General features: G+C 43.1%; 2 protein-coding genes across 4 annotated transcripts in view; both read left to right on the plus strand.

Annotated features, from left to right (window-relative positions):
- The window catches only part of TMEM87A (transmembrane protein 87A), a 29,033-nt gene extending 19,221 nt beyond the window's left edge, over window positions 1-9,812 (plus strand). The window contains exons 14-20 of one of the 2 annotated variants that reach the window (XM_084630284.1): window positions 653-711; window positions 1,007-1,110; window positions 1,562-1,632; window positions 3,856-3,917; window positions 5,172-5,227; window positions 6,891-6,921; window positions 9,007-9,812. In XM_084630284.1, coding sequence (XP_084486410.1) covers window positions 653-711; window positions 1,007-1,110; window positions 1,562-1,632; window positions 3,856-3,917; window positions 5,172-5,227; window positions 6,891-6,921; window positions 9,007-9,048 — 425 coding nt within the window. In that variant the 3' untranslated portion in view covers window positions 9,049-9,812. The remainder of the gene's footprint in view (window positions 1-652; window positions 712-1,006; window positions 1,111-1,561; window positions 1,633-3,855; window positions 3,918-5,171; window positions 5,228-6,890; window positions 6,922-9,006) is intronic. The other variant, XM_084630285.1, reaches the window with a different exon arrangement.
- Window positions 9,813-16,963: 7,151 nt separating this feature from the next.
- Window positions 16,964-25,073, plus strand: part of VPS39 (VPS39 subunit of HOPS complex) — a 33,131-nt gene continuing 25,021 nt past the window's right edge. The window contains exons 1-6 of one of the 2 annotated variants that reach the window (XM_084630132.1): window positions 16,964-17,177; window positions 21,390-21,455; window positions 22,443-22,469; window positions 22,951-23,015; window positions 23,858-23,900; window positions 24,862-24,956. In XM_084630132.1, the coding sequence (XP_084486258.1) occupies window positions 17,105-17,177; window positions 21,390-21,455; window positions 22,443-22,469; window positions 22,951-23,015; window positions 23,858-23,900; window positions 24,862-24,956 (369 nt within the window). In that variant the 5' untranslated portion in view covers window positions 16,964-17,104. The remainder of the gene's footprint in view (window positions 17,178-21,389; window positions 21,456-22,442; window positions 22,470-22,950; window positions 23,016-23,857; window positions 23,901-24,861; window positions 24,957-25,073) is intronic. The other variant, XM_084630133.1, reaches the window with a different exon arrangement.

Here is a 25,073-nt window from a genome sequence, read left to right on the forward strand (position 1 = left end):
CAAAGGCTGATAAATTGAGTTACATGCAGTTCACTCTGAAGGTCTTTGGAATGAAACCTTGTACAGTATCAGCAGAACCTTGTTTTTAAAATCATTAGATTCCTTGGCATTTTTCATAAGATCAATGGGTTTTCTTTGTGTAAGTCACCAATCTGCCATGCAATGAATTGTGTGCCAATTGATTGCAAGTATGCTTGCTTGAGGTAACTATTCTTCACTATTGCTGTGGATGTAGCTTGTAAAGAACTATAGATTTCATAAATGTTAAACTGTTACATTGTCTAGAATGCTGCTAGAATTAAGTTATGTAATTCTTTAAAAAATAGTCCCATGGAGAAGAAGGAAGTAGTGGGGGATCATTCCCTGCCATGTCTTGGACAAGCATGCTTTGGGGGAAACAAGAACATTGAATTCAGCTCTCAATTTCAGTGGCTGAATTAACTGATGTGAGATGACTTCCGCAGAATCATCGTCCCTTTGTGATTGGAAGAAAAGGATGTAACAGGAAAAGTTTAAACCATCAACAATTTACTGTAAAAGGCTTTTGCCTTTGAAGTCCCGGGGCATGATTACTTAGTTCTTAGATACTCTAGTGGTAGAAAAACTCTGACTTACTGGTTTTATCAAGTTTTTTTTTTTTTTTTGCCCTCAGCATCTATTGTATTTATCATCTGGACCACCATGAAGTTCAGGCTGGTGGATTGTCAGTTGGTGAGTTTGCATCTTATACCTAAGTGGTTTCCATGATTACGACTTCCTTCCTTAAAAATCTGGATTTGGAGGTAGAGGAAGTAAGGTTGGGGAAGCTGGCAGATGCTCTTCCTGTAGGGTCCACTGTATGCTCCTCCACATGAAGGGAAGTCTTAATCCATGGAAACTTATAGCCTTTGGGGAGCCGTTTAGAACAGAACTGCAACTTTACTCCTTGTCACAGGTGTTTCTAGTTCACCAGTGTATTTAAAAAAAAAAAAAGACTGAGGGCATGGATTCTCTATTTTCTTGACAGGACTGGCAGGAGCTGTGGGTGGATGATGCCATCTGGCGACTGTTGTTCTCAATGATCCTTTTTGTCATCATGGTTCTATGGAGGCCGTCTGCCAACAACCAAAGGTTTAACGCGTTTTACCTTAAAGTAATCTTGACTTCTTAAAGTCAAGTCTATCCAAAGAGCATTTCCAGCAGTCCTGGTGTACTGCATGGTCACTTGCTAAACTTTTCTGCAGGCTCTGAGAGCTGTGTGCATGCGTGCGTGTGTGTATAGGGATTGAGAAGGAAGTATAGTTCATGTTGTATATCCTGACCACAGAAAGTGGAAGTAGCATTTGTAGATTTATAGGCTCTCCTTAGTAACATTTATTTAAAAAAGGGAAATGGTATGAGTACTTAAATTATCTCAGCTTGTGGTTGATCAAAAATCTAACTTAGTTAGAGGGAGCTGTCCAGAATAGTGAAATAATAAAAATGGCAAGATAATCAATCTCTTCAAAATGACATTTATGTAAGATATTTTGACTTTGTGCATCTGTCTCATGGTGTCTTCATTCTTTCCTCTTCTCAAAAGGTTTGCTTTCTCACCATTGTCTGAGGAAGATGAGGATGAACAGAAAGAGCCCATGTTAAAGGAAAGCTTTGGTAATGTTGGAATTATTAATATTAATATGGGAGACTGCCAGACACACTCTTAACCATAAATTCTTTAAATCCAAAGGCCAAATGGTGTTTTATACAATTGCTCTAAACATACCTAACAGCCTAAAAATAAGCCAGGGGCAGACAAACTTTTTGGCTTGAGGGCCCCATTGGGTTTCCAAAATTGTATGGAGGGCTGGTTAGGAGGGGCAGTGCCTCCCCAAACAGCTAGACATGGCCTGGCCTCCGCCCCGTCCAACCTCCCCTGCTTCTCGCCCCCTGGTGGCCCCCCCGGGACTCCTGCCACATCCGATTCCCCCCTGCCCCATGACTGCCCCTGGAACCTCTGCCCCTGACTGCCCCCCAGGACTCCTGCCCATTCCAATCCCCCGTGTCCCCTGACTGCCCCCCTGGGACCTCTGCCCCCACTCAACAACCCTGTTCCCCGCCCTCTGACCACGCCGACCCCTATCCACACCCCCACCCCCTGACCACCACCCCGAACTTCCCTGCCCTCTATCCAACCCTCCTGCTCCTTGCCCCCTTACTGTGCTGTCTGGAATGCTGGTGGCGCTGCAGCTGCGCTGCCCAGAGCACCAGGGCAGGCAGCCGTGCTGCCCAGCTGGAGCCGGCCACGCCACCGTGCAGCACCGAGCACTGGGTCAGGCCACCCAGAGCATTGCGCTGGTGGCACAGTGAGCTGAGCCTGCCTAGGAAAGGGAACAGTAGGGGAGGGGCCAGGGACTAGCTTCTCGGGCCAGGAGCTCAGGGGCCAGGCAGGAGGGTCCCGCAGGCTGGATGTAGTTTGCCCATCTCTGAAATAAGCAGTCACTACACCCAATACAGTACCAAAGTATTTGTAAGCCTGTGATCAGTATACTTACAAATAGGCCAGACCTAGAGAAAACCATCTTATCCTGGTGTGCTCCAGCATGATCATGTAGGGGTCTGACAAAGAAGCTTCAGATTCATGGCTTTTTTTATACCTTTCACTAGCTTTAGCAAAAGTCCAGTTTGAAGGAGTTTCTCCTTGCTTCTTTCCTTCCTCCAAGGCCTTCCTTTATCTCCTCCTCTCCCCCTCCCCCAACCGCTCAGCAGCAGAAGTGTGGGAAGGTTTGTGTTTGTTTCTCTTAAGACCATTTTTTCTTTGTCTTGTTACTGCAGCTCTTTATTTTATTAGTTAGTTTTTTGAACCATACGTCCTTTCCACACTACAAGTGATACTATTTATTATTCTCATGGCCTTCCTTTACTTGCTGATTAGAGCCCCTTCCTTACTGGCCACAAACCAGAAAGCAAATATATTATTTTCTCAACCAAACTTAAGCTAACTTTTTAATTCTTTTAATTTCATAACTAAGCCTAAAGACAGGAACAGAATCTTTCTGATTTTCCTTTCTTTGGGGGTGGGAAAGGAATCTTAGTGCTGAATTAATCAAGGACAGGTATAGCAGCACTGTCACCAGCAGCGTAAACTCCTCCACGCTGCCACTAGACTTAACCCTAGCCTTAGAGGAACACCACCACTAAATGTTCAGTCTCTGCGTGGCCTGTTCAGTCTCTGACTTCTCAGATGAAACTGCCAATGGGGGCACTCGTGTGTAATCTTGTCCACTAGGAACTGGTCTGAGATCTTCAACTTTGTAGGCAACTAGCCTTCAGATAGTGGGGACTTTCAGATGCTACTGCTGGACAGCAAATTAAGATGGATTAGACATGATGATTGAAAGGCTCACAGAAAAGGTGGGGGAGCTGGTTCTTACAGGAACAGTGAAATGGATCATGCATAAAAGTACACTGAAGAAAGATCCTTTTCCTCTTAGAGTTATAGTTATCATAGGTGTTCACTGAGCTTCACTTTGGACTTGCCTAGACCGTGCAGCAATGCACACTGGGGGGGAGTGATTTCTAAAGTGTGTGAATGTGGTGTGCACTAAAAGTTTCCTGTAGCACTTCAACATAGTGCTGTTTCCACACACCCCTAGGGTGCATTGTTGCACCATGCAGACCAACCCTTAGTATTGTTTGTTAAAAATGTATATGAATTTTTCTGAGAAATTACTTTTGCTACCTGGAAAGGGGACTCTGCTTTTAAATAGGTAGCATGCCCTTTCCCCTAAATAATGACCTTTGGCTTCAGTAGAGTATTCCTAATAGATATGCCATCTACAGTTTACATTCTGACATAGTTTAATATCCCGTGTCTGTCGTGTCTCCCCTTTGCAGAGGGAATGAAAATGAGAAGTACAAAACAAGAACCAAATGGAAATGTGAAAGCAAACAAAGCTGTGAGTATGCCCTTCCCACCTTGGCCCTATCACTAGGTAAAAGTAATGCCAGATCACTCAGTTGGCTGCCACTTAAATAGGAGCTCTGTAACAGGAGCAAACCAAGTATCTGTGTTTGTCCTTTCCAAGAAGTGAGTGATTTGGGTCAAAACATGATGATCGTGGTGCTTGTGAACAGATTTTGTGTTTTTAGCTTTCTGGTAAATCAGAATTCAGTGTGTGGTTTGAGAACTTGCACATAATGCATTAGAGACAGAACTGTTTCATATTACACGAAGTGTAATAATTTAGCCTTTGTGTAGCTAGTCTCTCAGGTTCTAAGATTGCTTCAAAACAGAAAAATACATGGAAGTTGAACTGGATTCAGAGGGCATTTACACTGCTTACCCTATGTTTCCAAATCCTGTATGCTTTTCAGTCAGATGCACAACCACCTGAGGTACATGTGTATCTTTTGTGAGTGCATTTAAGACGTCTGCATTTTCCACATGTGACCCTGTAAAACTCAGGATTTATTCACGAGTAGGTAGAAAATGCATTCCAAAGTTGTTTCTCTAAAGCCTTCAGGGTCGAGCTCATTTTTGTCTAAAGCATGCATAAACTGTAGAACCCTGTTGCTCCCTGAAATCTCTGTTCTGCTTTGGCAGTAGCAAGGAGTTCCTCAAACTCTTGAGTCAGCAGCAAGGACATTCAAATAAAGATGACTTCTAATTCACAGATATCCTTAATATAAAGATAAAACTGCCCATTGTTTTCTGTTCAGCAAAAAAGCAGAGTAGAAATATGTTCAGTGCTCAAAAATCCTGCGTAATATTATGTATCGCAAATCAAAATGTCAGTTCATACAAATCAACAGTCCTCCTAGTGCTATGAAAGTGCTGAGAGTCTCAACAAAAATTAGGAAGGTTACATTAACATAGGGTGTACTCTTTAATCTTTTGAATGCCACATTCTGAATCCTATTTTTGTGTTTTAATACCATGTTTTATACATTATTGTAGCATTTTAAGTTCATTCTTGGCTGAGTAGGCACTGGCTTAAAATGGCTGAAAAATGTTTTAAACATTTATTTTGACTTCCCTGCTCCTCTGAATTCGATTCCTTTATCCAGAAATAACAATTTGTATTTCTTGTGTGGGCATCCACTATAGTTAATGCTGAACTTTTCAGGTAGGCTAGAGGAAATGTATTCATTTGCAAACCCCTTCAGAGTCTTGTCATTTTTTATTTTAATGTTGGTTTCTGTGCTTCTAGCAGGAAGATGATCTGAAGTGGGTAGAAGAGAATGTTCCTTCTTCAGTGACTGATGTGTGAGTATCTGTGCTGTGACAAGCAGCAGCAGCTGCACTGGAGTCAGAAGCGCTGGAAGTATGGTTAGAATGCCAGCAGTTGTGGTGCTGGCTCTGCTGGGCAAGTGCTGAACCCTTTCTGGAGTTGGCCTCTGACTTTAAGAGTACGTCTGTGCAGCATGCTAAGTGTAAATATATAGCCATATGTAGTAGTTGATAGGGTTTATTAAGTGGTTTTTAAAAAAAAATCTAGAACTGCACCTTCTTTAAATCTTGGTGTTTGTCCTTCTCTTGCTGCTGTGGTGAAATTATCCTTAAACGTAATGCATCTGCTGAAATGTAGACTGGGAATTTCTTAAATAGTCACTACAGTTGGTAGTGGTAGGTGCAAATGGTCCCTTATGAGGATTTGACCTCAAGTTGAAAATCAGCAGTACTACAAGTGAGGCTACTGGGAATAAGTAAGTCTCTGGTTCAATATTTTGGTGACATGTTTGGTTTTAAGCGTTCAACATTTGTGTAGTTAGAGGTATCACACAAGGTAAAGTCCTAGTCCTTTTAGTTAAAGGACCAAGACATTTAAAAGATACAGGACAGAGCTGACACATTCTTGTGCTCTGTGGATGGAGAAATCAGTGTGATTCTGACAATGAGTAGTGATATTTGTATGAAAGAAACTTTTTCCTGTTGTGGCTTCTGTATATCATCTCATGACTATGAATAATGAGCTGAAGTCAGTGTTAGCCACCTGTGTTTTGAATCTCATATCCAATGACTTGCTTTTTTTTTTGTGGAGTTAAAATCAGATTAGCTTCCCTCAGTAGTGTGCTCTGGATGTACATTTGAGTGTTTTTCCTAATATAATATAAATTGTGAATAATTTTTATTAAGTTGGGTAGTTAAGACAGAATGTCTGGGCCTTCTGTTTAGTGGCTGTTTAGTTTAGTTCAATACTTGACATTGGCAGTGTGGAAGCCCACTGTACACAACCGGTATCACTTCTGCCTTAATAGTGATTTTTACAGTTTAAACTTCGGTGTTCTGTGCCTAAATTTCTTTTTTTAAATCATATGTAAACCATGATGGATACTGGCTTATAGTTCTGATACTGGCATTCCAGCAGAAAACTCAGATCCTGGATTTAAATACACAACTCTGTTTAACAAAAATACAATTCAGTTTATACATGATAGGATACTAAGTACAGTTTCAGAATACTACACTGAGGAAAACCGGTGTATCTTGTGAAAATTTGTCTTCATTTGCCTGGGGTTTGTCTTTAATTAGAGGGTACCGAAAGCTAGTAAAAGGCAAGATACTCCTCTCCACCACATAAAGTAAATAAGAGGTTATAAAAGACACTGTCATTTTACTTGAGAGTTTTTGAAAGTTGATATCTTCTGGCTGATTTCAAGTGATGGGAATTTGAGAGCTGGACAATTAAAGCAGAACTTAGGAACTGATTTTGTTATTGGTATTTGATAATACTACATAGGTCCTATCTCACTCTGTTAATGTCTTTCTCTGTCTTCCTCCAGTTCTCTAATTTTAGCAAAGGGTTGGTGGTCTTCTCCATTATAACCTATTCCTGTCAAAAAGCTGGAGGTGTTAAAACTGACATTGATGTTTTCAGTCATTTAGTGCTTGGGTCTGTGTACCAATCTTTGTTTGTTTTTTACTGCAGTGCTCTCCCAGCCCTTCTGGATTCAGATGAGGTCAGTAAACAAGCCTTCAGCACAAATTGAAGTCTTATGACATGCCAAGGGAGTCATGAGTCTTTCATTAAAGAGGTTGACTTGGCCTGTTAGAACTGAGCTTTATGTTCCTATAAATGCGGCAGGAAAGGGGAGGGGAGGAAGTACCGATGTTCTAATTGGATGAAATACAATAATTTGCCCTAAATATGAACAGTGTAAACTAGTGTTCAGCCGAAAGACTTTCAAGAATGGTAGAACCTGTGCAGCAGATTGCAATTTATCATGAAACAATTATTTTAAATCCAAATGATTTAAAATACTAGATGCTCCCTTCATGTAGTAGTGCCATGCATGTTTACTCAAAGTAAAGCTGCATTTCCCTGTCTCCTTCCACGTTTGTGTGAATTCCAGTAACTTATGTTGTAGCAAAACAGTGCTGTTTCTGGCTCTCTGGCTCTGCAGATGCTGGTGCATAAATTAGAAGCTGTTTCTAGAACAGTGGTCCCCAAATTGGGGGGGGGGGACGGGACATTTTGTGGGCAGGGGTGCAGTGGGATGTCAGCCAGCCCTGGTTGGGAGGGAGCACTGTGCTTCTAGTCCCACTCTGCCCCCAGCTTCACTTCTTTTTCAAACTCATTCAGCCCCAGTCCTGCTCTGCCTCCAGGCCTGGGCCAGCCCCCATGGGAGGCAGGGAGGGAGTGCTACATTTCCAGCTCCGCTCTGCTGTGATTCCCTCTTTGCCCCCAGCCAAGCTCTGCCTCTAGCCCCAGGTCCTCCCCCATCCGCAGTGCCGCCCCCAGCTTTGCCTTCAGCCCAAGCTGGGGAAGCCTTGGCGGTGCTGTAATGGAGGGAGGTGCAGACAGATTCCATTAATGGTAAGTGGGGGTGCGACTGGAAAAGTTTGTGCACCACTGTTCTAGAAGTTGAGTTTTGGTTAATACCATCATTTGCATGTTGCTTTTGGGCCAAATAAAGGGTTAATATGTGAAATCTGTGCCTCATGTTGAATTACAATAAAATCAGTCACCTAAATAATGCTGACGGGTTTCAGAGTGGTAGCCGTATTACTTTGTATCAGCAAAAAGAATGAGGACTACTTGTGGCATCTTAAACTGCCCAAATAAATTTGTTATAAGCTTTTGTGGGTTAAAACCCACTTCATTAGATGCATGGAGTTGAAAATACAGTAGGAAGACACACACACACACGATGGGTGTGGCTATATCAGCTCTAATGAGACAAATCAGTTAAGGTGGAGCTATTATCAGCAGGAGAAAAAATACTTTTGTAGTGATAATCAGGATGGCCCATTTCAAACAGCTGACAAGGTGTGAGTAACAGCAGGGGGAAAAGTTAGTATGGGAAAATAGTTTTTAGTTTGTGTAATGACCCATCCACTCCCAGTCTTTATTCAAGCCTAATTTGATGATGTCCAATGCTATGAATGTTGATGAGTTGATTAAATTCTTGACAAAGTGTGCTCTCTACTGTATCTGGAACCACTAGGCAAAAATTGTTCTTGCTGAAGAGAATTTAATGAGAGAGACGATGGATTATTATAGCACTCCGCAAATTATTTAGTGAATAGTTTTTTCCTTGATTTTAGCACATATTTTTCTTTCTGCTTTTTGTAGTATTAGATGAGTTCCAAACTTTAAGGTTTGATTAAGAGTTCCCTTTTCACCTATTTGGGAGTGACAAAACGCAAACCTCCTGCTAGTTAGGGAGAAACGCATTATGTCAGTATTTGAGTGTGCTTCTCTCTAACCAGCATACAAAATTCTGTAATGTGTACATGATATGTATCTTCACACATTCAGAGTTAACATGTAATGATCTGACCTAAACAGAGATAGAGTAGCAGTGTATACTCAGAAAGGTAACTTTTCCCCAATATGTGCAGTTAGATTTCTGACTGGACAAATTAATATCTTGTCAAAATTTGAGCACTCTCTTTATATATCTCTTATTCCGTGTATAACCACTGTTCTGCAATGCATGTGCGTTATCTATAAACATGTGACGAGTGGGCTCTTAGTACTGAGTGATGTAAACACAGAGACAAAAATTACGAACTTCAATGACCTTTTTTGAATTTTGCAGGAAAGAATGATTACACACTTTGAAAGATCCAAAATGGAGTGAAGAAGCAGCTTCTTGAAAGTTCTGTTTCCCGTAGGCTGCCCAGTGGATCAGGCGCATCCTACTTCTCTCTCTCGATCTTCACCGTTGGAACTGGACCCTGTATTTGAGCGAGGGCATCTTACACAGTTCACTGTGGAAGAGGTTCACGAGGACATTGATAAACCTTTGAAAAATGTTTGAATTTACAGTGAATTTACAAGTTTGGATTTTTAAGTGATTTAAATGTGTGTTCCAGCACCTTCTGTAACTTTCTTCAGATATTTAATCTGTCAAACTAAAAGTCCTAACATCTGACTGAGGGACTATGAATTCAATGTTACAATTAACTTCCACAGGTCAACTACCTGTTTTTGGTGGAGGGTAGAAGAAGGTGGTGAAGAGTTACTTTAGAAACAACCTTCCCATTTTATTGAAAATAATGGCTAATAGATGGAGACTGCGCAGCTGGCTTAGAAGGAGAGGAGGTTTTTGAGTAAGAAGCCCCAGTAATTGAAGGAAATCAATTGAGATACCAAAAAGGAAATATTTTGAAAAAGTTACAATGATATTGATGTTTTTAACAAAACCAAGTGCAATTTTATTAACAACACTGTGTATAGGAAAGATTTTCTATTTTAAATGTCATTGACCTAGGAGCAACAGTTGCATAACTTCAGCATTTGTTGTTGTGGCACATCTCATTGCCGGCAATGTGATGGATGCCTAAAAATGACTTACCCATACCTTCAAAGTGTTGCGTGGCCTAATAAAAACTTCCTACAACACTTTGCTAATGTTTGTCTATGAAGTTAAGCAAATATTAACTAGATATTTCAGTAGAACTCTACTCTGTGCAAGTGACCTGTCTGCCTCGAGGTCCGTACTTACCCATGAGATGATGGCACCACCTCCCAGAGGGAGCAGGTTCTTCTTTTCCCTGCAGGCAAAAGCTTTGCTGGTTTTGATCCTAATATGTTCTGCTGGGATACTTCGGCTCCTGGGGAAAGTTAAGCGCGGGGGGGGCAATGGGGAGTTTAAAAAGTCACCTGTTATGTAAGTGGTTTAGTGATCGATTTTTTTCCTGTCTAGTCCATCCCTGGGGCCAACAAGTGCTTTCTGTTCATTTGATCAATGTCAGAGTTGCAGATTTCTATTCTGTACAGAATGGTCGTCTCATTTTTTAAAAGAGTGGAAAAAAGTCTTTGCTTTTGGTTTTTTAATAATTTTTCATACTTTCTAGCCTGGAAGTTTCACTTGGCAATAATTTACATGTGCATGCCCATTGTAGGCCACAGGTTTGCATGTGTAAGTTGCACGGGTGTGAGTGAGGCTATAATTGGCCTGCAGAGTCTTTACTACTGATAATGACACAGGAGGCAACAGCTTGACTGTTACATACCATGTGGAGTTTGCAGTACCACTAGTTAAGCAGGTTTTTACTTGTAAATTGAGCATATTTATTTCAGAAATTGATGAGATAACATGTAACACTCAAAGTGCCCTTGATAGAGCTGCTTTTGTGCAGGAGAACTGCACTAAAATCTCAGGTTTCAGAGTAGCAGTCATGTTAGTCTGTATCCGCAAAAAGAACAGGAGTACTTGTGGCACCTTAGAGACTAACAAATTTAGTCTCTAAGGTGCCACAAGTACTCCTGTTGGTTTTTACTAAAATCTCAGACTCAAACTTTAGATGAGCACAGTGGTCCCTTCTGGCCTTAGTCTGACCTTTTGCATGTTGCAGGCCACAGAACCTTGCCCACCCACTCCTGTAATAGACCCATAACTTGCAGCTGAGTTATTGAAGTCCTCAAATAATGATTTAAAGACTTCAAGTTACAGGGTATCAGCCATTTACTCTAGTTTAAATCAGCAAGTAAACCATGCCTAATAGTGCAGATGAAGGCAAAAAACCTACAGGGTCTTTGCCAATCTGACCAAGAGGAAGATTCCTTCCTGACCCCAAATATGGCAATCATTTGGACACGAGTATGTCAGCAAGATCCACCCGCCAGACATCCGGGAAGGAATTCTCTGTAGTAACTCGGAGCCCTCTCCATCTAGTGCTCCCGTCCCTGGATATTGCTACTAGCAGTCGCAGATGGGCCACATGTCATTGTAGCAGTCTCATCATACCATCCCCTCCATAAACTTACCAAACTCAGTCTTTCAAGCCAATGAGGTTTTTTGCCCCCATTGCTCCCCTTGGAAGGCTGTTCCAGAACTTCATTCCTCTGAGGGTTAGAAACCATCATCTAATTTCAAGCCTAAACTTGTTGATGGCCAGTTTATATCCATTTGTTCTTGTGTCAACATTGGTGCTTAACTTTAAATAACTCCCCTCCCTCCCAGGTATTTATCACTCTGATGTATTTATAGACAGCAATCATATCTCCCTTCAGCCTTTGGTTAGGCTAAATAAGCCAAGCTCTTTGAGTCTTTTCTCATATGGTAGGTTTTCCCTTCCTCTGATCATCCTGGTAGCTCTTCTCTGTACCTGTTCTGGTCTGAATTTATCTTAAAAATGGGAGACAAGAATTGCACATAGTATTCCTGATGAGGTCTCACCAGTGCCTTGTATAATGGCAGTAACACTTTCCTGTCCCTATTGGAAATGCCTCACCTGATGCATCCTAGGTTTGATTTAGCCTTTTTCATGGCCACATTGCATTGGTAGCTCATAGTCATCCTGTGATCAATTCTTACAACCAGGCCTTTTTCTCTTCTTTCACCTCCAACTGATAAATGCTCAGCAGAAATTCTTGTTGTTAGTCCCCAAGTGCAATGCCTTGCACTCTGCACTATTAAATTTCATCCTATTTCTATTATTTCAGTTTTCAAGGTTGTCCAGATCTTCTTGTATGATATTCCGGTTCTCCTTCCAACTTTGTCATGTGCAAATTTTATTAAAGCACTCCCACTTTTTATGCCAAGGTCATGAATGAAAATGTTAAATAAAATTTGGTCCCAAGATGGATCCCTCAAGAACTCCACAAGTAACCTCCCTCCAGCCTGACAGTTCCCCTTTCAGTATGACCCATTGTAGTCTCCCCTTTAACCAGTTCATTCTCCACCTTTTAGTTCTCATATTAATCCCAGTCTTCTCCAATTTAACTTATTATTTCCCATGTGGAACTGTACCAGATGCCTTACTGAAATCCAGGTAGATTCGATCTACTGCATTTCCTTTGTCTAGAAAATGGATTATCTTAGAGATCAAACCATGTTCATGTTTTTTGTAACACCACAGTCACATGCTTCCATAGGCCACTTTCCGCATCCAGCAGTCTACCCTCACAGTTCTTTAGTCCAGCTTCCATCTGAGAGTCCTGAATTTTCCCTTCTGCCTCCCCTCGTCTTCCCTCCATCATCAGCTTGAATACCCTTTGAAACTCAAGCATGCTTTCCACCTGCATCTCCAAACCTCGGATCTTCTCTTTCATTAGCTCTATCAGGCGCCACTTCATTCAAATGAAGTTTTTGGGCTCTTTGGGTACCTGTTCCAGGATAACGTACATCCCGTAGCATCCATGTCTAGTCATCTTCACTGTTTCTTCCATTCCTTGGATCACTACCACTGCTACCTTTGTGTCTGTCATAGCATTCCTGCCTAAGCTCCTGTCAAGGGGGAAAAACCCTGCAAGTTCAGAACACCACACTCCCTATTCAAGACTCCATTTTCTGCTCTGCTTGCTGTCTCCTGTGCCCTTGTTGCTGGCTGGCTGCTTGGCTGCCTTTATAGGCCCCCTAATCAGGGCTCTGCCATGATCAAAGGCTCTGCTTCTCTCACAGTACTCTGCCCCACCAGCCTCTGAAAACTGAAAAACAGAAAGCAAAACAGCAAGCAAACAGACTCCCAAGAACTTACTCTCTGCCCTTAAGAAAGAGGGGCTTGCCTCCCTTCTTCTCCAACAGCTCTACACTCAAACTCCCCTGTTTTCTGGCTCTGTTTGCTAGCAGTTGTTGCTGCTGCTAACTGGCTCTTCTGTGCTATTTTCTTTAACTCCTGTTTGATATTAGAGGTGAATAGAACAAAGAACCATCACCTGCCTTGGAACTGCAATGTGGAGATGGTTATGTGTGTGTTTTTAATAAAACCTAGGTCAGGCACAGGAAGGACCTAACTCAGCTGGATTCCTTCTGCTGAGCAGCTCTGCTTTGTGATGGGGAATGGACAGAAAATAATCTTTGTTCTTCAAAAGAGTTGCAAGGAACTTGGCTTCTTTAAACAATAATCAAGCTCTAGTTTACTATTTCCCTTTTAACCCTCAGATGCCTGCTATCTTACTTACCTCCTCTCTGATTCCGTTCTAATAGTTGTCTTATTCCCTGTTATAAATTAAGCTCAGCAATAATCGTTACTTGCTTGATGTCACTTGCTGGTTGAAAAGCTCTTGAGATGGTTGTCCAGGACCTATATTTGAATTTTGAATCTACGCTTAAGAGGTATTTCAAACAACTTTCAAAATTTTGGTAAAATTGGCTAGGTAAAACTTGCTAGGTGTGCAAGAGGTTTGAGAGGAGAATAAACATAGCAGAGATCACATACTATCAGCCACCAGCTATGCTGGGCTCTTGATCCATGCTGTTACTTGACTTTTCTCAAGCAGTAGATTGATTCAGTATTGAAGCTGTCTCTCCATCCTGTGGACGGATACTATACCTAATCAACAAAATGCACACTGTGTTTCAGTATGTATTCTACACAATTTCTGGCTCTCAGCTACTTTCCCTTTTTTTGTTTTGACATGGGTTTCCTATATTTTTCAGTGGCAAGAGTCTATTTCCTCTCATGAAATAGTTTAATGCTATGGGCTCAGCTGTACCATCACTCTGGATAACTTATATTTGAGAGGTTTCAGAGTAACAGCCATGTTAGTCTATATTCGCAAAAAGAAAAGGAGTACTTGTGGCACCTTAGAGCCTAACCAATTTATTTGAGCGTGAGCTACAGCTCACTTCATTGGATGCATACTGTGGAAACTGCAGAAGACATTATATACACAGAGACCATGAAACAATACCTCCTCCCACCCCACTGTCCTGCTGGTAATAGCTTATCTAAAGTCCTCATCAAGTTGGGCCATTTCCAGCACTAATCCAGATTTTCTCACCCTCTCCCCCCCCCCCCCCCCACAAACTCACTCTCCCGCTGGTAACAGCTTATCCAAAGCGACCACTCTCCCTACAATGTGCATGATAATCAAGGTGGGCCATTTCCAATTTGCAAATGAATTCCAATTCAGCAGTTTCTCGCTGGAGTCTGGATTTGAAGTTTTTTGTTGTAAGATAGCGACCTTCATGTCTGTGATTGCGTGACCAGAGAGATTGAAGTGTTCTCCGACTGGTTTATGAATGTTATAATTCTTGACATCTGATTTGTGTCCATTTATTCTTTTACGTAGAGACTGTCCAGTTTGACCAATGTACATGGCAGAGGGGCACTGCTGGCACATGATGGCATATATCACATTGGTGGATGTGCAGGTGAACGAGCCTCTGATAGTGTGGCTGATGTTATTAGGCCCTTTGATGGTGTCCCCTGAATAGATATGTGGGCACAGTTGGCAACGGGCTTTGTTGCAACAAATATCTATCTATTATATATCTATTATCTATTCATATCTATATCATATCCCCACATATCTATTCAGGGGACACTATCAAATCCAGATTCCAGCAAGAAACTGCTGAATTGGAATTCATTTGCAAATTGGATACTATTAATTTAGGCTTAAATAGAGACTGGGAGTGGCTAAGTCATTATGCAAGGTAGCCTATTTCCTCTTGTTCCCCCCCCACCCCCCGACGTTCTGGTTAAACTTGGATTTATGCTGGAAATGGCCCACCTTGATTATCATGCACATTGTAAGGAGAGTGGTCAGTTTGGATGAGCTATTGCCAGCAGGAGCGTGAGTTTGTGTGTGGGGGTGGGGGGGTGAGAAAACCTGGATTTGTGCTGGAAAGGGCCCACCTTGATTTTCATACACATTGTGAGGAGAGTGGTCACTTTGGATGGGCTATTACCAGCAGGAGAGTGAGTTTGTGTGTGGGGGGGGGCGGAGGGTGAGAAAACCTGGATTTGTGCTGGAAATGGCCCAACTTGATGATCACTTTAGATAAGCTATTACCAGCAGTGGGGTGGGAGGAGGTATTGTTTCATGGTCTCTGTGTATATAATGTCTTCTGCAGTTTCCACAGTATGCATCCGATGAAGTGAGCTGTAGCTCACGAAAGCTCACGCTCAAATAAATTGGTTAGTCTCTAAGGTGCCACAAGTACTCCTTTTCTTTTTATATTTGAGAGTAGTCTTATGAGCAGTAGGGTACTTAACAGTGCAGGTGGTTACTCCTGAGGGCATTCTGTGCCAAAAACATAAAAATTCTGCATGCTATTTTAAAGTTATGCAAATTTTATTTGTTAAAGGTGGAGGCTCCAGCATGGCATTGGGAGCACAGGTGGGAGATCCCTGTGAAGCTCCTCCAGGACCCAGACTTGGGGGTGAGGCTACCCTTACCCTGCAGATAGACTGTCTAGCAGCTTGGGGTGAAGGGTGGGGCGGCCCCTGGACTCCTCCCCATGAGGAGTCAGGATCTGATGAGGGTGGTAGAAGCTTGGTAGACTTAGATGAGGGAGAGACTAGGGTCACCTGATGAAGGGAAGAACCATCAGCCTTGATGGAAAGAGAATGAATAAGGCTCACATGCAGTTGCTGAAGAGGGTGATGACGGCGTTTGGCTTCACCCCATGAAGTAATGGGTACAATTCTATCATAAATACTGTACATGCATAAAACAATGTTAATAGATCCTTGCTGATAGTACAGAAGTCAAAGAGCAATATGTTTGTTTTAGTACAGTACCACCACTACTCTTCTCACTTTAACTGTGAGCGGCAGTAAAAAGTAGGCTGACAAATGGTTGCCAAGGCATGACATAACTATCTTATCAAAATGTAAGCTTCATTTTATTGAGCCTCATAATCTTAAGCTTTATTCATTTTCATTTTCTACTGTAAACTGTCAAGGAAAGGAGACAGGCTCCTAGGCTAGATGCCCAATGGGTCTTAGCAAGTGTAACGGTTCCTTTGATAAGTTGTGGTTTTGGTGCATACGCCCTGGGTGTTTTAGCCCTAAGGAAGCAGATGAAGCTGAGGTCAGGAACGCACACGTCTGCGAGTGCTGGAACGAAACTGCCCTTTTCAATTTTAGTTTGGTCCTAGTCACTGTGAGATGGGTCATGCTTACACAGCTGACTCTAATAGCTACTGTTACAGGGTGATACGCACTCCTTTCCCCCCTTCTCCGGGCAGGCTCTTGGTACCTTAAATGTTGGGGGAACGGCCGGAAGTGAACAGCAGCTTCAACTCCCTGGGCCAGCGCTCGTGTTTTAACTGGATGCCCTCCTGCGTGCGCCAGTGTTTACCGCTCCATGGCCCCCGGCTGCAAGCATGGGGGCTGGATGATTCTGCCAAGCTGAGCGGCCGTGAAGTAGCGACTATTGTACCTATTTAAGGAGGCAGCAGCCTTCGCTGTTTCTACCCTCCCACCCACCTACCTATGAAGAGGGACGGGACGTTCACAGCTCTCGGGGCCTGGGGGCCTGCTTCAGAGAGCAGGTGTCACATTACTCCTGGTGCACAGCGCGTTTGCTTCAGGGCCATGCCGCTCAGAAGCGGCAGAGTCACGGCGCGCAGGCGAGCTCTGAGCTACAGGTCTGGGGGCGAGCGGGCCCCACGCGCATGGGCCGGGCCGGGGAAGGGCGAGGGGCAGGGCAGGGAGGCCGGGCTGGCAGTAGCGGGGACTCGCCCATAGGGGACGAGGCCGCAGACTCGGGGAGGGGGCGGGGCCTAGGGCGGAGCTTGCCCTGCGGAGGGGGCGGAGCTTGTGGGCGGGCTCCAGCGGGGAAGCGGAACGGGCTGGGCGCGGGGGCTGCTGGGAAGGGTTGGGGATCAGCTGGGCCTGTACTTGGGGCCGCGGGGGCCCCGCGTTGGGGAGGCGCAGGATTCTCCAGCCTGGCCGGCCCGGGGGTGCGGGTGAGGTGGCGCTACCGGCCCGGGGCGAGCGCGGGGAGCTGCCGCCATGCACGACGCCTTCGAGCCGGTGCCGATCCTGGAGAAGCTGCCGCTGCAGATAGACTGTCTGGCGGCTTGGGGTGAGCGGCGGGGCTGCCCCCGGACTCCTCCCCACGGGCCTTGGCCCCTCCCCCGGGGGCCCCGCGAAGGAGTCCCGGGGACCCCGCGGCGGTGGGGCGGCGGTTGCTCCGCCTGCCCCGGGACCAGCTCCGAGGCCGCGGCCCGCTTGTGGCCCCGCGCCCTGGTGTCCGCGGCTGAGCCCGCTGCCCCTGAGCCCAGTGTCTCCAGGCACCCCTGTGACACAGCGCTGCCCTCAGCCTCCCGGCGCGCTGCGGCTGTTCCCGTCGCGGGGTGGGTTCCTCGCGGGAAGGGCTCGAAGCTCTTTCTAAAAACACACGCTCCAGACTTCGAATGTTGGGGTCTCTACAAGCCGCGTGTGTGACCCATCTTGAGCGTAGCCCGGGGCAGCGGCTAGCGGGGATTGAGCCCCCGTTTCAGGGAATAGAGTGGGGACTGGAATTGGGCTGAAGTGTGATTTGTAGCCTCCATTCATTAAAAAGATGCAGTTTTGAAGGGTAGTGGAAGTGACCCACTTTGGTCTGTGTATGGGTCTGTTTTTTAAACATTTGGGTGATCTGTCTGATCTGGTTGCGCTCAGTTTGTAGGCTTCAAAAAAGACTGGTAGTGGATGTGTCATTACACAAAGTAAAAAGAAAAGGAGGACTAGTGGCACCTTAGAGACTAACCAATTTATTAGAGCATAAGCTTTCGTGAGCTACAGCTCACTTCATCGGATGCATTCAGTGGAAAATACAGTGGGGAGATTTATATACACACAGAACATGAAAAAATGGGTGTTATCATTGTAACCCCCCCCCCCCTCCTGCTGGTAATAGCTCACCTTACCTGATCACTCTTGTTATGGTGTGTATGGTAACACCCATTGTAACACCCATTGTACCTCACGAAAGCTTATACTCAAATTTGTTCGCCTCTAAGGTGCCATAAGTACTCTTTTTCTTTTTGCGGATACAGACTAATGCGGCTGCTACTCTGAAACCTTGAATAGGTTTGTTTGTTGTGGGATGAAATTTTTTGTTCTGGTCTTATGTATCCTATGTGTTTTTCTTTCCCATTGTGTGTTAAGTGTGAGTCTGAATGGTAGAGAGGGAGAAAATGTGTTCCTGTGTAGCATAAGAAGTGATACTTTGCCTTTCCCTACCTGGTGTGTTTTATTTGTGAATAAACCCATACTTTGTGTCTTAAATACAAAACAGTCTGACCTGGTGGGTTAGAACTGTTATCCAAGGCTGTGTGTATACTCTGGGACTACAGGCATAGCTACAGCACCATAGCTATGCTGATGCAGTCTGTGCTGGCAGAAGGGGATTTTCTATCAGTGTAGGTAAACACCCCCCACCCCTGAGGATAGAATCATTTTTCCATTGAACTAGCAGCATCTACCATGGGAGTTAGCTATGTCTCTCAGGGCTATGCCAACCTATGTCGACTCAAATTTTAAGTGTAGATCAGGCCTAAGTGACAATTCAAGTAACTGTTATTACTGTAGATGGAGCAGTGATTACTTACAGTAGTATAAAATGTTTCAATATTTATAAATATGGGTTAGCTAGTTTCTCCCTGTAACTTTCTTTCTTGTAGATTGCTTGTTAATATAGTAAAGCTGTGATATTAACAAATCAAGTTTAGCAAGTAGATGGTTCATAGCAAATTTGTGTTAGTGATACCTAGGTGAATAGGTTTTATTTATCATGCACCTTTGACTGCCTCATCTATGCTCTAATCAGTTTTCTTTGGGACTCTTTTTAATACTAAACCATTGGAGCAGTTTCAAATAAATGTTATGTTATGGAACAAAAACTTTCATGTAAAAGAGTAACTTTGTCAGAAACTTGGCTTGTTTTTAATTAAGCCTTAAAAACAAAACACTGTGACTTAAATTCTGTAGCTAAATTGAATATATTCCTTACAGTGGCACTAATACAGTGGAGAAAACGTTGAAACTGAGAAACTTCATTGCAAAACAAATTTATTTGTTTCATTGAAGTCATAATCCTGTGGGTTTTTTGAGCACAGCAGTCTCATGGAAGAGAGGAGATGTACTTCCAGTTTTATGACTTAATTTCTAATTAAATAGGAAAAAAGGAGGCTCAGGGGAAGCAAGATCTTGTTAAATCACAAGTAGCTTTGAGAAATATGGTGTGAAAAAGGGAAAGGTAAATTTCATATGTTTAGTAAAGTTTTCCCTGTTATGAAGCTAAAGATTAATTGAAATTTAATGAACAAAGATTTTTGTGGATGAGTTGCACAGTAATACTTAGATTCAAAGCCTTCTAATATGCAATGTACGAAAGTGTGTGTGTGTGGAAAAACAGTGGATTTCTCAAGTATTCTACTTTGTAAATCCAAAATGACTGACTTTTACGTGTCACAGCAACTCAAATACCATTTTTTTTTTTGTAACTAATGTAATCATTTCAGACATAACTGAATAATTCCTGGGGACAACTGTGGCTTCTAAATGTTCGACTACTGTGTTCAAAGTCAGAACTCACAAATGGTACTATCTAAATTTGTCTTGCTCCCTCCAATTTTTCACTGTGTAGACCAATAAGTTGGGAGGAACACGAGGCATCTATATGCAGCAGCCAATGCTTGAAAAGTAGTTTATGTATATTTATGAAGAATGCAGAGCTCTCTCCCTTTTACTTTTACTTCATTATGAGTAGGGCCCTACCTAATTCACAGTCCATTTTGGTCAATTTCACGATCATAGGATTTTAAAAATCATAAATTTCATGATTTCACCTATTTAAATGTGAAATCTCATGGTGTTGTAATTGTAGGGGTCCTGACATGAAAAGGAGTTGTGGGGGATTGCAAGGTTATTGTAGGGGGGTTGCAGTACTGCTACCCTTACTTCTGCGCTGCTGCTGGTGGCAGCACCACCTTCAGGGTTGGGCAGCTGGAGAGTGGCAGCTGCTAGCTGGGGTCCGAGCTCTGAAGGCAGAGCCTCCTCAAACAGCAGCACAGAAGTAAAGACAACATGTTACGGTATTGCCACCCTTACTTCTTTGCTGTTGCCTGCAGATCTGGGCGCTCAGTTAACAGCTGCCACTCTCCAGCCACCCAGCTCTGAAGGCAGTGCAGAAGTTAAGGGTGACAATACCATGACCTCCCTAAAATAACCTTGCAACACTCTCCCCCCTCCCCCGTGCCTGCAATTGGCTTTTGGATCAGGACCTCCAATTTGAGAAACATTGGTCTCCCCTGTGAAATCTGTATAGTATGGGATAAACGCGCACACAAGACCAGATTTCATGGTCCATGACACGTTTTTCATGGCCACCAATTTGGTAGGGCCCTAATTATGAGCAAGTAGGCGCCTGTATCGGGGCCATGTTTTCATACTTCTTTCCTGATCCCTGGAAATGTTTGTTTCCCAAAACAAAGGTTACTCTATATGGAAGCACTTCCTCTAGGGCAGACTTGGGCAAACTACAGTCTGGGGGCTGCATCCAGCCCTTCAGACCTTTTATTCCAGCCCTCAAGCTCCTGCTGGGGAGCAGGGTTGGAGGCTTGCTCTGTGCGGCTTCCTCCAGCTCCTAAGCATATGGGTAGCCAGTGGGCTTTGCACACTGCCACTGCCCCCGCAGCTCCCATTGGCCAGAAAACAGGGCCAATAGGAGCTGCAGGGGTGGCACCTGCAGATGGGGCAGCACGCAGAGCTGCCTGGCCGTGTCTCTGCATGGGAGCTGGGGGGGACATGAAGCTGCTTCTGTGACCTGTTTGAGGTAAGCGCAGCCCAGAGTCTGCACCCCGACCCCTTGCCCCAGCCCATATCCCACTCCTACCCTCCGAACCCATTGATCCCACCCTCCCACACCCCAGAGCCTGCACCCCGAGCCCTCACCCCCATACCCTTGCCCCAGCTTGGAGCCTCCTCCCACACCCTGAACTCATTTCTGGCCCTACCCCAGAGCCTGCACCCCCAACCGGAGCCCTCACCCCAACCCCCAATTTCGTGAGCATTCATGGCCCACCATACAATTTCCATACCCAGATGTGGCCCTTGGGCCAAAAAGTGTGCATACCCCTGCTCTAGGGAAACAGTGCAAGAGCCATGCACGTTCCCCAGCCGAAATTTGCCATAATATGTTTTGGACCATTCAACAGTGGGCTTCAGTTTAAGAAGATGAAGAATTTTCAGATTACTTTTAGCTGAGAGGGGTATTCTTATTGGTACTGATAAGAATTCTCTTATCTTACAGAGGAATGGCTGCTTGTTGGCACCAAACAAGGGCATCTCCTCCTTTACAGGATCAGGAAGGATATAGGTGAGCTTGTACAAAAAACCCCAAGCTTTTGTGCAATATTATGACAATGTATCTTTCTCCACTCTTCAGTGACTCTAATAATACTGGTACCCTGGTACATTTAGTATACTGAACAGCAGCTTTTATCACCTGTAGCTTACGAAAATGTTTATACAGGGCCACTGCAATATATATAGATCTTACCTTTTCTTTCCTTCTACTCTGTTATCTGTCTTCTAGAGTTTACCATCTGCTTTAAAAATTACCCTTTCTCACAAGATTCCACCAAAGTTAAGAATTGTATTAAGATGATAAAAAGAAAATGGTACAGAGTTTAAGCATAGAAGTTTCTGGTTATCTATCTGAACTATAATGGTTTCCACATGTGTATTTACAGTAAATTAGTGTAATCTGCATGAATACAATACCCACCATGCATAAACTCTAACAGAACCTAGCGAATAGATCAGATTGGTGGTTCAGTAAAAAGGCAACTTAATTGAAAGGTGAGACCCACCATCTTGATCAATATACATAATAAAATTAAACCTGGTTCAGAATCCGAACATTCTAATCTAGACCAAAAAATACTCCCCTCTCTGTCTTTTGAGGAAGCGGTCACAAGTGGCCTCAGTGCATTCTGGTGATGCCACAAAGAGCGCCTATTATATTTAGAATCATATATAAAATTACTCATGTTAAGCAGATCTATATCTCTGGTATCTACCAGTTATAATGTGCAGAAAACAATACTATTAAATGTACTTTAATTTAATAGCTCATTGGATTGCGAAGGAAAAAGTTAAAAGGTGTGGCACATCTGCCCCCAATTGCACCTGGTCTCAGAAGGATTCTCTTTCTATTGTAGACACTTGGATTCCTAAACCCTAATTCCAGCTCTTTCCCAGCCTCCATAGGCAGTCTGTTTCAATAGATCATGCTGACTTGAGTTGCTAGTGTCTTTTGTCTCACTTGGTAAATTTCTCCCCCTTTTTGCATCAATACCAGGAGAGGTTACATCATCAGAAAGTGGCTGTAAGTTTGTATCCGTAAAACTCATTTTAAACCCTTGTAGTGAAGTGTTTTTTTCTTTCTCCATCTTGCAGTGATGTGCTTCCTGGAGATTTGAGTTGCTGGTATTTGATTGGCTGGGAAAAAAGGTGCTTTAGGGCTGTCTTCATAGCTTGGGTTTTTTTAAATATTTAATTAAATTATATTAGGATCTGAGATTCCAAGGCAAGGATTTAGCTAAAGATGAGACCTTCTGATTTGCTGACTTCATGAAGTTAAACCATGTTTTTGGAATCCCCAGCTAGATATGTATGACAACCTCAGATCCCCCAAACTGGTTTAAGAAAAAGGAAGCACACACTTCTTACAAGACATGCAGTCTTCTGTCATTAGATACTTAATTCAATTTCTGCTATAATTTATGGGACTTACAGTAAGGGTTTATGCAGTAATAAATCTGAAGGCAACTGTGGTTTTATGTCACTCTTTAATCTCTGCTTGGTAGGTTGCAACAGATTTGAAGTGACACTAGAGAAATCCAACAAGAACTTCTCAAAAAAGATTCAGCAGGTAGGAAATGGCAGTTGCTGACATTGGGGAAAATTGCTGGTGATTCCACTAAGAGGGTGCAATGTGAAATACATTTATCTGGAATCCCCAGAAGGCTGCTTTTTTTTTTTTTTTGGTTAAACAGTAAACTTTGTTGGGAGTGGCACAGACTAGACTGTGAGTTTGTCCACAGTCCCTTCCTACAGTAGGAAGGAACTTGGCTTGGTGGTTACAGTAGATGACTTGGTGTTAGGACTCACTTACTGAATCGCTGTGACCTCCAGCAAATCATACATGTTTGTATGATGGAGATAATACATTGCTGTCTGACATGGTACTTGATATCCTTTGATGAAACATGCTATTAAAGTGCAAATATTGTTTTGGCTATTAGAGGCTGGAATCTAGAATAGCTGTGTACTGACTTGCTGTCAGTTTTATTATCATTTTAATTTTGATAGATGTTAGCACACTGAATGTATCACTGCAGTAAGTAGAGCACCTTGCCTTTTTGTTGGAGAAGAGTAGTTTTTAAGGAATCATTTACATCCTTTTATTGGTGAAGCACCAGAACATGGTTAAATCTTGATAAAGGGATCTACATTGTTAAGCTTTCTCACTCGGAAAGGATATAAACAATATAAGCTAGCTTTATCAGACACTTCATGAGTATAGGTATGGGATTGTACAGTAGCTGGAGGAATGTTGCACAGAACGTAACAGTAGCTCCATCTTCATTGCCTTGTGTGGGTAAATAAAACTATTTGCATAGACTAATTAAATCTCTGTCCATGTCTGGGTGTGGGGGCAGGGAATAGTGTTTGGCTTGTAGAGATGTTGCTTTAATACAATTCTCTTTTCAGATTCATGTTGTTTCCCAATTTAAAATTCTGGTCAGTTTGTTAGGTAAGTGAAGAATATGTTTCAGTATTTAGTTCTTTTTTTTTTTTTTTTTGGTGCAGTTACTTGGCTGAGCATGACATCTCTTTTTCCCCACCCCCATATAGACTGTCTGTTTGTTGTACCAAGGAAAGTGAATAATTCATACCCTCACCTACTCTAAGGCTTATTCTTAAAACAGTTTGCCACCATCTTGATTTGGGGCGGTCCTTCACACTGCATGGCAGTCTAGTTGTTGAAAAGTCACTGAGTCTAGAATTCTGCCCTCTAATTTGCAGGGAAGTGTTGTGCAGTATAGGTTAAGAAGCAGCTGGGCTACCCTTAAGCCAGTAAAGACATTTGGGGAACAGACCACTAATATTCAAATAACTTATGCAAGAATTTTGAGTACTGTATGTTGGGTGAACTTATTCTTGAATTATGATCTTCCTTGTCTCTTTTTACTTATGGTACAACTCCTTCCTTTTTGACCTCCAAGTCCCAGCTCTCCCGACTCCAGCATGTGTAGAATGCTGCTGCCTGCGTTCTCGTGCGTACAAAAACTTGACCACACCAGCTCCAACTTTCAACTCTGTTCACCACCCACAAATTTCAGGAGCCAGTTCAAAATGGTCTTTTTTTAATGAGAGCTTCCATCATGAACTTGCTGTCGCCTGCTTTCTCTTCTGTCTGTCTTCCACTTTGCTTGCTTGTTTAGCACCCGTTCTTGGTTCCTTCATACAGTCTTACCACAGTTGGTGTGAAAGTCTTCTGCAACCCAGAAACCTTTTTGTCTCTGCCTCACTGATTGTTTTCAAATTGTGAAGGGGGGAAAAAACCCCGTCTCCTTCCTATCCTGAAACTTTAAATTTCTCTCACTAGTTTGGATCTGCTTTGTAAAGTGTCTTGTGATAATTTCTGTAAATTAAAAATGAGTTGCATGTTTTTTAAATTATTGAACAATAATTAGGAATTTTGTCTAAAACAGAAAATAACATTTATGTCCACGACCTGTTGACATTTCAACAAATCACCACAGTCTCTAAGGCAAAAGGTGCATCTCTGTTCACGTGTGACTTACAGGTAAGTGGAGGCAGGTTAATGTTGTAAGTGTTCTGACAAAGTCTCATAACAAAGACTAACTTTCAAATTGCTCAGAGGGTTTTGTATGTTACAAAGTTATTTTCATTTTAAATTTAT

The sequence above is a fragment of the Lepidochelys olivacea genome (genome assembly GCF_965140295.1).
Source record: "Lepidochelys olivacea isolate rLepOli2 genome assembly, chromosome: 6".
Lineage (NCBI taxonomy): Eukaryota > Metazoa > Chordata > Testudines > Cheloniidae > Lepidochelys > Lepidochelys olivacea.